The following is an 11,494-nucleotide window of genomic DNA, read 5'->3' as shown; positions in this document are numbered from 1 at the left end:
ACAGAGCTGAGATAACAGCTCTCTGGCCCCATAAAAGCGAGCGCATGAAAAGAAAGGAAGAAATATGGGCTCTCTGGGAAAACACAGCTTTGAATGACTTTTTCTCCACCATTTAAGCATCGTGCCGCTCTCGGAATGCTGTGTGGAGCCCACGCTCGGCCCCTCCTGGGCTCCCGGCTGCGGTCTGGCTCCGCTCGGAGCTCTGGGCCGGGGCCAGCAGCGCCCGCGATCCGCGGACAACAGCGCCACCTGGTGTCCCGCGGCCCCGCCCTGGGCCGCCTGCAAACACCCGCCGACGCGGCCCCCTCCCCAAACCCTGGGTCCCTCTGCCTGGTCTCTTCACCTCTTACCTCCTTCCCGTTCCCACCCCGGACATAACTCACATCTACCCCGGAGGCTGGGCCCAGGGCGGCCTCATTCCTCCCAGTATCCCCGACGCCCCACACCCCCCATGGCCATGACTCCAGTGGCAGCTGGATACGGCCAGCTCAAACCCGCCGCAAAGGATCTGTCTCCACAGGCCAGTGAGTTAGGAAACCCTTGGAAACCTTGCAAGGCCATCAAAAGGTTAAGTCTGAGACCATGCTGCTCAAGCCCTCCGTTCTGCAGATGGGGAAACCGAGGCCCAGGACTGCACAGCAGCTTGAGGTGTCCCCCGGGGCAGCTCTGGGCACGTGGGCTTAAAGGAGGGGTATCCAAACCCCGGAAGCACCGTTCTGGGCCTGCGGAGGGGTCGCAGCCCCTGGGGCCCTGCCTTCAGGGGTGGGGAACAGAGCAAGGAGACAGACCCTGTGACTGCCCCCTCCCTCCCACAGACCGTTGTCACACCCAGACCGCTGGGGCAGGAGCAGGGTGTGCCACAGGAGGGACGGGGACCGCGCAGAAGGCAGTTAGGGAGGGGGTACTGAAGCAGTGACGGCCAAGTCGATGCCTGACGGGAGGAGAAGCCGGTCCTGTGACATGCCAAGCGGAGCACGTGCAAAGGCCCCGAGGCGGCCGGGATTTTTTTTCGCGCAAGGTGATGTGAGAGAACGGGGGTGGGCGAGGGAGGAGGCACAGTGTCTCTCCCCTCAAAAGGGGTGGGACGGGAGATGCGACCACAGCGAGGGGCCCTCTGCTTGGAGCAGGGGAGCTCCGGGATGACCGCTGGCACACGCATCCCGGGCCCCAGAGGGCGAGGGGTTAGGACCGCACCCCCAGCTTGGGCCGAGCCCCCATCCTCAGCAGGCGAACGGTGCCCGCACTGCAGAGAACGGCCACCAGGTGGCACGCGGGCCTCACAGATGCCGGGACTGAGGGTGGAGGTCGGTGCTCAGCAGGGAGTGGGCGGGCAGGGGGTGGGGGGTGGGGGCTGCCGGGCAGGGGGCTGCCGGGACTCGGGGGCCGGGACGGCACCACGAAACCTGCGAGGAGACCTGTCTGAACGTGAGAGCACTGACTGGGGAGGGAGGTGCTCCTGGCCAGGCCAAGGGGAGAGTGGAGGCTGGACCAGGGGAGGCCCGAGGCCGCCAGGGTCTGCCCCCACCCCCAGGGCGGTCCTGGGGTGACCCCCCACCAAGGGTCTGGTTTCAGTGGCGATTCCCGGGCCGAGAGTCTATGCGGGCTTCACCCGGCCCATCCCAGCTGCACCCAGAGGCCCTGCCTGAGATGCCCAAGGATTTGGCACCCAAACTCTGGACCCTCGGTGCTGATGCAGGGCCCGGGGCGGCAGGGTGCACACAGGGGTGGCCCCTGGGTTGCTTTATGTCAATCGGGGAATTCAATGTTGTTGGAGCCGCTAAAAACCTAACAGTAAACCTCCCAGCAGGGGAGGAACTGACCCCAGTCACTCAGGGGGCCTTATGGGCTGAACTGTGTCCCCCGCAAATCCCTATGTGGAAGCCGTAACCCCCAAGTCCTCAGGATGTGACTGTATTTGGAGCTGGGCCTTCAAAGAGGTGAGGAAGGTAAAATGAGGTCACTAGGGTGACCCTAACCCCACAGGACTGGGGTCCTTATGAGAAGAGGAGGTCAGGACACAGACACACACAGAGGGACGACCCCGTGAGGACACAGGGAGGAGACGGCCATCTACACACCAGGGAGAGAGGCCTCAGGAGGACCCAGCCCTGCCCACACCTGGGTCTGGGATTCCAGCCTCCAGGACCAGGAGATAATACATCCTGTTGTTTAAGCCGCCCGGGCTGTGGACTTTGTTACGGCCCCAGGAGACCTACACAGGGGGCGAGCGGCCAACCAGGCCCCTGGGCCCAGCACTTACATTTGGTAGAACGGCAGCCTTGGAATCTGGGCCCAGCCCAGCAAGGTCTTCCTGGCCCCTTCCAGCCACCGCCTCTTGAACCCTCAGTTACCTTGGCCGCGAGGACACCCCAGGAGCAACTCGCAGAGCAGACGTGCTTTGTGCGGTCTGGGCAGGGGCTCAAATCACCCTGTGATAACCCAAAACGCCAGAGACACCCCCCAACTTTCTCCACTCTCTCCCTGCCCCCCACAGCTCCTCCCCTGCCGTCTGGAAGGTGGGAAGGAGGCCGGCCAGAGGGAAGGACAGTCCCCAGCCTGGGAAGCAGACACACGGCCGGCCAGGGCACCCGGGATGCTCACAGCAGAGAGAAGCATCTCCGGCTCACCACTCACCCAGAGGGAGATGACCCCTGGCCTGCCCCAGGGCCTGCCCAGAGCAGGGGTTTGGGGACATTTCTCTGCAGGCCAATAGCAGCCGCCATATGCCCGAGTGCACTTCTGCAAGGAGCTGCGGCCTCTGGGGCCTTGGCACGGACCTGGCTGGCACCGGGGTTACTTCCATAGGTCCTCAGGACCAGGCGAACGGGGGAAGGCTCCATGACCCCAAAAGGCCATCCGTCTTGCTGGGATGGCAGCCGTCCTACTTTTCAAACAAGTCCCTACCTTATATGAGAAAGTATAACCCAGTAGGACAGTAGAAACAAAATGCCAGGACAGTTATCCCGGGAAAGCAAGGACATCCGCCGACACCTCCACAGAGGCAGGAAAGACACCCGAAAGTCAACACCATCACTTTAGAATCATGTCCTCTCATTGGACTTGAAGGACCCCCCCCCCCACCTCTCTGCCCGGGCTGGCACATTCCTTCAGAGGAAGCACAGGGAGCCCCCTTACCCCTGGCCCGGTAAGCGGAGTGACTGACAGATGCCAGTCTCCACACCTGAACAGCACGCTAAACGAAACCAAGCAGCGGCAATTCCAAATTCAGAAAACTCTAAAGGACCAGAGGAGAAACTCCCGCAAACAATAACAAAACAGAGGCCGTCACAGGCTGTACAAGCGATAAGAGCAAAGGCTTTTCCGAGACACCAAAATAGCCTCCAGGAAACATAATGGAAGAGAAGCTCCCATCTGTGACGGCAACTAACAACAGCAGCCATTATTATATTAAAAATAATAACAACAACGGTCTAAAACCCACATTACGAAACCATAAAACCCTCCTGGATAAAACAGACACGGCTTGACCATGGACAGAAAGACCCCACCCCAGAGAGATGTCGGTCTCCCCAGATTCATTCATCAAACACCATCGGATTTTTTCTGGGAGGCAGACAAGCGGATTGTGAAGGTCACTGGGGAGAACAAACAAACAGGAAAGAATTGCCCCTGAAAGAGAAGAGCTGGGCACCGATATTAACCACGTGGTAAAACAGATTTTAGTGCAGACATCAGCAAAGCAGCATGGCTGTGGGAGAGATGCACGGACAAGCAGCCGTGGACAGAACAGGGAGATCCCAGAGCAGAGTCGCTGGCATCTGGACATCTGGTTCACAACAAAAATGGCTCCTCAAATTGGGGAGCAAAGACACACTTTGGAGTAAGCGGTGCTGGGAGGGGGCAGACGAGAGGGACAGAGCGAGAGTGAACCTGATCTTCACGCCGGGATGTGCCCACTGCCGTCAACAGTTTAAAACCACACGACTAACCCGGATGAGTGCTTGAGGCAGCTGTGGCTGTTTCTCTATAACCTGAGAGGGGGAAACTGCTGTGAACCAAAATCCAGAAACATCAAAGGGAAAGTGGAGCCGACGGCATGCAACTAAAACAGGCACGGCCTCAAGGCCACGTTACGAGGACTTGGGGACCCAAGCTTGCAGCCATCAGTTGGCCAAGGCTGGAGGCAACCTGGCCAGAGGCTGGGGCAGGGGCTGAGACACCTGCAGGGTCCGAGTACCAGCCAGACCCGGGGCCACAGCGCAGGCCGAGCAGACCACAACCTCGGCTCCTTGTGCCCGCGTCCTCCTGTCCTTCCTTCCTGGCCCAGCTCAGAAGCCCCCTCCTCCAGGAAGCTCTCCCAGACCACCAGGCCCCGGGGTCCTCCCATTCTTTGGCCTTCTCAGCCTGACGGCCACATCCTGGCAGGTGAGGGTGCCAGGGTAGGGCGTCCCCACACCTCTAGCCCCCAGTATCAGGGTGAACCTGTAGAGCCAACCAGCAGGGGGGCTCCGGCAGAGGGATGTTTTGTGGGTGGGAGAGGCCAGGAGCAGCTGGCTTCACCCCCCGGTCCACACGCCTGGGGCATGAGAGTGCAGGGCCCCTCACGCAGCTACGTACCATCCAGAAGAGGGTCCCCGTGGCCAGGGCGACATACTGCTCGATGGTGGACAGCACGCTGAAGATGAGGCAGACCAGGACAATGAGGAAGCTGCGGGACAGGAGGACACGCAGTCAGCGCCCGTGCCAGGATGCCCACCCCTCCCCGCTCAGACACGGCCCAGGCCCGGGGAGCAGGCCCTTCCCTCCCCGGGTCTGAGGGTTCCGAGGGCCGCCAACCCTGACCGCCGACCGTGAACAGTGCACGAAGTGTGGCACAGCCAAAGGCATGTGACGGCACCCGGCCTCGAAGGGATGAGCTCCGACCCAGGCTACGGCGGGATGGGCCTTGGGACCCCACGCCGAGAACCAGACCCTGCCCACCACCGGTCTCTAAGGTGTCCAGGACGGAAATCCACAGAGCAGAGAGCAGCCTGGTGACCTCCGGGGCCGGAGGGGCCTCCTTTGGGGGAGGGGAACGTCCCGCACCTGCACGTAGCGGTGAAGGCCGCAGGGCTCTGTGGCCGTCCCGACAACCAGGGCAGCGCGCTCGACACCAGGCTCCGGGGTTGCAGCACAGGCGCCAGGAGCGGGCCGTCTCCTGCAGCCGCTAATGGGGTGTCACCAGAGCCTGGGCTCCCAGGCAGGAGGCTGCCCTGACGCCTGCCTTCCCCTCCCCATCCCGGGGGTGGGGGTGTGGGGAGGCCAGAGGTGGAGCCCACGGAGCTGAACACAGGGAAGGCGGCAGCCCCTGCCCCCGGGGCCAGGTCCCAGGCTCAGCCCCCCTCCCACCCCATCCCTGCACAGACGGGCTGCTCTGATCACACCCGAACCAGTAAGGCTTCCTGAAGGCAGACCCTCGGGCCCTTCCCTCCACATCCCTGGATGAGACCAGGCCGAGCCCCCAGCCCTCCTCCTGCCTGGGAAGAGGACAACTCTAGCGGGGTCATCCGGGGGCTCCAAGCACGCTCTCCAGGTGGGTCCTCGCATGGCCCCGGGGGTGCAGATGTGGAGACAGCTCTCTGGGCCCACGACACGGAGCCCTGGCCCTCTCCCCACCGAGATCCTGCTGTCCGCAGTTGTTTTTTACGCCCCATCCCCACACGCCTGCCCTGTGCCCACTAGGAAGCCCACTGCATCTCCCCCACTGCCCCACTCCTCCCCACTCCAGCCCACCTTCCCTCCTGGCCCCTCAGAGTCTGCTGAGAACAGGCTGCCCGACACAGCCCACACCCCACATTTCCTGGAGGAGACAGGACCCGGGCCGCCCAGATGCTCCTCCCTGCCTGGGGAGCCCACCCTAAGACCCGGCTGCTCTCCCGCAGCTCTTGGGGTTCCCTCTTACAGCTCTCGTCTCCACCTCTCTCCTGGTGCCTCACACAGGCTGGGTCAGCTGGACCCACAGAGCCGGGTCCCAGCCACCCCTCTGCACCCTGCCCCTTCGTCAGCCTTGTCTCTTGTCCTGACCACAGTGCTTGCCTCCACCCTGGGCCCCAGAGTCCACCCTGCCCGGCCACTGACTGAGCCCTCAACATCACCCCCGCATGACACCACGGTGACCCTGACCCCAGCTCCTTCCCAGCATGCCCCACCCCCCACCTGCCTCGGGGCCTTTGCACCTGCCGGTGCCTCGCCTGCAAGCTCCACACCCTCACCCGCAAACAGGACCCAACACTCACCCCCACGTGCCTCCACCTGTGTCCTTCATGCTCACATATCACCGCCGGGCCCGGGGCCTGTTTGTCCCCTTCTGCGTCGTCCACCCCCAAGACCACGAGTCCCCAGAGGAGGGCTGTGGGGTGCCACCCCCGCCACACCCCCATGCTGGGGACCGGGCCTGGCGCACAGCAGGTATTTAGCCCGTACCTGCTCAGGTGCGCCTCCATCGAGTCCCAGCTCCCTCCTCCGTCCCTCCCATGCTGGCCCTTCCTCTGCGCCCCGCCCTCCTCTCTGCGGGGTACAGCCTGGCTCACACCAGCCCCCACCAGGACGCTGGACCCGAAGCACAGTCTGAACGCAGCCCCGAGTCCCGCAGTGGCTCCCAGCAGGACCCCGGTAGCCGCGGACCTCGTTTGGCCTGGGGCCTCCCGGGATGGGAGACACCAACGCCCCAGGGCCCAAGGCCGCATCAAGCCTCCCCAGTCCGTATACCCGGTGCCACCCCCCAGGACTCTGCACGCCCACCATCCACTCTGCCCGACTGCGGACTCGCCTGCCAGCTTGGAAGGGCGTCCAGACCCGCCCAGTCCCCAGGGAAGCCCTTTAACGGATGCAGCCATGCCTCCCTGCCGGGACCTGAGGGCATCCCTTGTGTGGTGACTGAGACCCTGGGCCCCCACCTCAGGAAGCTTTCGATCTCAGGGTGACACAAGCGAACCCTGGCTGGCAGAGTGAGTGCCTGGCTGGCCCGACTGTCCCTCAGGCACAGAGCTCACTTGCCCCCGGCCCACACCCTGAAGCCCCGTGAGTCCCAGGGCCTCGCTGCCCGGGCCGGCCGAGAGAAACCTGAGGCAGCCACACAAAGAAGCCACACTGCCTACAACGTGGTCCAGGCTGCTTCCGGGCCTCAGTTCCCCCATTGACACAGCTGGAGCCACAGCCCGCGGCCACTGCCTCTCAGGGCAGCGGACGTCCGGGCAGGGACTCCGGGGTCAGTCCTGTGGCTGCCCAAGGCTGGGACCAGTGTCCCACCTCGTGCCCTCTCCTCCTGAGAAGATGGGCAGGACCCGCCCGCCCATGGCCCGTGGGGATACTTCAACCACTCCCCGTCGGGCCACAGGAAGCCACAGATGCTACATACGGGGAAACCGGGGCTCGGGCTCCACGCTTCCCAAGGGTGAATGAACCTCACGTGGTCAAACCACGGAGGTAACAAGGCCAAGGCCCGGGGGTGGGGGCGGGGAGCACGACACGCGTGGTCTCATCTCTCTCTAACCACCCCCCCTCTAAGGGACAATTGTGGTGACACCCAGGGTCTGCCAGGTGATCCAGGACAATCCCCCAGATCCAGATCCTTCTCTTAGCCACACCTGTGAAGCCCCCTTTTCCACACACGGTCACACTCAGATTCAAAGGTCAGAACACCAACATCAGTGCTGACCCGCAGTCCCCACGTCAATAAAACCAGCCTCAGCTCTGAGTCACGTGCCCTGTGCCCCGCACCACTGTCCCCAAGCCTGCAGTGACCCGCAGCCAGGAAGGTGAGGGCCGGGAGGGGAGGGGGCCAGCCCGGGCCAGGCCTGGACCCAGGTCTTTGGGCCCCACTGCCCAGGGCTCCCCAGCCTCCACGGCCAGGATGTGCTCGAAAAGTCCTGAATTCCCTGCTGTCTCCTGTCTCCCAAGGCAGACGAAGCAGACGGAGCCCAAAGCAGCGCATCGTGGTGGGCACTGCCGGCGGCTCGGCCACGCTCTGGGGCCTAGGAGGCCGCCGTCACTCTGCTACAAGGCCTGTCCCTGTATGACTCTTGCTGCCAGGGTGGCAACCGACCATTCACTGTCGCTGTTAGGATGACCTCGGACAGAAAGCAGAGCGAGGGCTTGTTAGAACTGCATGCCAGGCAGGGGCACAGAGACCCCGGGGGAGGCCTGGGGAGCGTCCTGAATGGGCTGCAGGTACCACGGCTGCCAGGAGACCTCTTCTACTAGCTGTCCTGTGTCTGGCTGTGCTCAGGGGGCCGGGGGAAGGGTGACTGAGCCTTACCAAGGAGGAAGGTTCTGGCCAGAGCAGCCCTGCCTGGGGCTGTGGACAGGCCTGCATGGAGGGTGACAGCAGGGCGGGTGCCCTCACCCCGAGCTCCTCTCAGCGGTGCACGGAGACTCTGTGTGCCCAGAGGCTGAGGCTCTGGGTCAGAGCACGGGGCCCCTGCCCGGGAGCTCCTCCCTGGGGACACGGCTGGAGACTACTTTCCCTGGAGATCGGGGGTTTGGCATTCACGATCTCTCCACACTTTGCTAGTCTCAGCCTTGCTGCATTCTGAAGGCTAAACAGCTCTTCAACTATTTGCACACGTCGTGCTAGTTTCAGAAAGCATCCCTTAACAAAGGCGATTCTTGTCCCCTCCAACCTGTCCTGCGTGGGGCCCGGAGCCTCAACGATGCCAAGATAGGGTCCCTGCCCTTCGGGGGCCCGCAGCAGCCTGAGGTGCCTGACACCCCCCTCCTGCCTCTGCGGGGCTGGCCACCACCTGTCCATCCCAGCTCGCCTCCCAAGGCCCCAAAACCAGGCAGCCACAGACCCCCAGGAGCTGGGAGACAGAGGTCCAGGGAAAGAAGGAAACCACCCTGTTCTTTGGATGGGGCGTGGGGAGCAGGGCTGTGGGGGAGAAGAAGCCCCTTCGGCCCCCAGTGCTGCTAGATCCAACTTCCCAGGAGGGCGTGTGAGTGCCCGAGGGAGGTGGCTGCAGCCAGGGGGAGGCAGCTCCGGCCCGAGGACAATGGCCTGCTTGTGCCCTGACGGCTGATCCGCCCCGGGCACTGCGGCCGCCAGCCCCCGCCCCGAGGGACGTCCGGAACGTTATCGGACATCATTTCAGGATCTGTGGCAGCAGGTGCCCTGGAAACACAGAAGAATGCAGGAGCCGTGCCAGGGCCGTGGTCCGCGACTCAGCGGGAGGGCGCTCCAGGGCGCAGGAGGCGGGCTGTAGACTGCACCCCCTTCAACCCCCGCAATGGGCTGGGACCCCCCAGTACCTGGGACTGGCGGGCTCACCCAGGCCGGCGCCCCGCAGAGGCAGGGCATGGGCCGGACCCTCGGGGAACCTACGTGAGTCTAACCGTGACGGTCTCTCCAGCCCACAGGGAAGCCTCTTTCAACACCGGGATGTTTCCCAATGACGTTGAAAATGTGAACAAGAAACACACACTTCACGTGCAAAGGGAATGTGGCCTGTTCAAGGCGCCCTCGGAACCCAGACGTGAAAGACCTCAGCCTTCGGGCTCCCTGGGCTCTGAGCTGAGATTCCGGGACACTGAAATGCAGCGCTGGGACGAATCAGAGAACGTAAGATGTGCCGTTATCTGTGTGTTCAATTTATCCAATGTATAAAAATTACGTACTTTGAAAAGTTTTGTTGGTCCATCACGATTCTGCCCCTACGAGGTGCCTTTGAGAGTCATCAAATCCACAGACACAGAAAATAGGATGCTGGGGGCCAGGGGCTGGGGAAGGGGATAGGAAGTGAGTGTTTAATGGGGACAGAGTGTGTCAGTTTGGGAAGATGAAGTTCTGGGGATGAACGGGGTGATGGTTGCACAGCAATGTCGAGTGTGCTTCATGCCCCTGAGCTGTGCACTTAGAAATGGTTACAGAATACATCTTATGTTACATGTATCGTAACACAATTTTTTTAAAGTTAAAAAAAAAAATAGAGAAAACTAAGTAAATGACTTTTATACACAAGCCCTGGACGGCTGCCGGTGTTTGACAAAGGCTATAAATGAGGCTGAGCGAGGTTCAAAAACCCGCCCACTCTGCCCGGACCTTCGGGCCGATAACAGACAGAGGGCTTGTCCGGTGGCCTAAAGCTCCAGGCCGAACTCGGAACGCGTGATTTAACAGATTAGCTGCTGACGTTCAAACCCCAGCCGTATCGGAGGGGCTCCTCTTTGTACAAAAGTCACCCTGAAAGATAATAAACACCTCCGAACAAACAGAGGACAGGTAGCCCCGCTCGGGCCCCAGGGCTGGTGAGCCAGCGCCTGGACACATCCCCCGTGGCACTGGACCCCCAGCGGGGAGGCAACCTCTGGTCCCACCAGGGCTGTCCCCGGGGTTGGGGGCAACACTGCCCAACAGGTGCCAAGACCCCGCGCCCCGCTGCTCTGGGTGGGGCTGGGCCGGGCACGTGGCAGCTCACACCTTGGGCCCAGTGCTACGCACAAGCTCCCCACCACACCCCGTGTGGAAGGTGTCGTATCACCTCCCACAAGGAGACCGAGGCCACAGCGAGGCGGGTCCCGCTTCCAGGCTGTGGGGCTGCCCCTCCCGCCCACTCTGTCCAGCCCTGAGAGGGCCCTGGATTGTACAGCAAGAAGCAAGGGGACCCCAAGGCTCTGGGACAGCAGGGACACGCCCAGGGCCACAGGGCCAGTGAGCCCAGGCCGGCCAGCCCTGGGGCCCCCTGCCCAGCTCCAGCTTCAAGGCAAGGACTGAGCCTCCCCCTTGGGCAGGGGACCCCATTGCCAAGGGCCAGGGTCCTCCAAGAGGGAACGCCACACCTAAGCCTGAACCACAGGGTGCGGGGGGGCTGTCCTGGGCAGGCGGGGGGTGGTGGGGAATGGCGGGACTGGACCTCTTCCAGCTTCTGGGGGGCCCCAGGCATCCTGGGCTCGTGGCCGCATCCCTCAGTCTCTGCTCCATCGTCACGGGGCCAACTCCTCCGTGTCTGTTTCTTCTGTGTGTCTCTTACGAGGATGGTTGTCACTGGATTTGGGCCCCCTGCCCCCGGGTATCCAGGATCATCCCCCCCTCTCAAGACCCTTATCTTATCACCCTTGCCAAGACACTTTTTCTACGTAAGGTCACGTTCGCAAGTTCCAGGGGGCCTGACATCTTTGGGGGCCACCATTCAGCCGCTATAACATGTAAAGCGTTTTAATAAACAAACAAATTGCTTACCATGGTGATACCTATTAGTGAATCTTTAGTGAGTATTCAAAACTCAGCATCAGGTATCTGGTAAAAACATGTTAGTGTCACAATTCTTAAAACAGTCCAAGATAGGTTTAGAGTTCCCTGCTCACCTTGTCACTATGTCTGCAAAGACCCTCTTTCCAAATAAGGTCACAGGCTCCAGGGATTAGGACGCAGCCGTGTCCTTCCGAGGTCACCACTCGGCACTGCACCATCCAAACGACATCACGCCACGGAGCGAAAGCAGCCGGGGTGGCAGCTGACCCGGCCCGGGTGAGGCTCAGCCCCCCAGGGACCCCCGCAGAT

At 62.2% G+C, this 11,494-nt stretch overlaps 1 protein-coding gene across 1 annotated transcript in view; it reads right to left on the bottom strand.

Annotated features, from left to right (window-relative positions):
- Positions 1–11,494, bottom strand: part of KCNQ1 (potassium voltage-gated channel subfamily Q member 1) — a 364,926-nt gene that overhangs the window by 301,628 nt on the left and 51,804 nt on the right. The window contains exon 6 of the mRNA XM_024749215.1: positions 4,579–4,669. Within this exon, the coding sequence (XP_024604983.1) occupies positions 4,579–4,669 (91 nt within the window). The remainder of the gene's footprint in view (positions 1–4,578; positions 4,670–11,494) is intronic.

This window comes from Neophocaena asiaeorientalis, unplaced genomic scaffold (assembly GCF_003031525.2).
Source record: "Neophocaena asiaeorientalis asiaeorientalis breed wild unplaced genomic scaffold, Neophocaena_asiaeorientalis_V1.1 scaffold43, whole genome shotgun sequence".
Classification (NCBI taxonomy): domain Eukaryota; kingdom Metazoa; phylum Chordata; class Mammalia; order Artiodactyla; family Phocoenidae; genus Neophocaena; species Neophocaena asiaeorientalis.
This window is presented reverse-complemented; position numbering and strand designations above follow the sequence as displayed.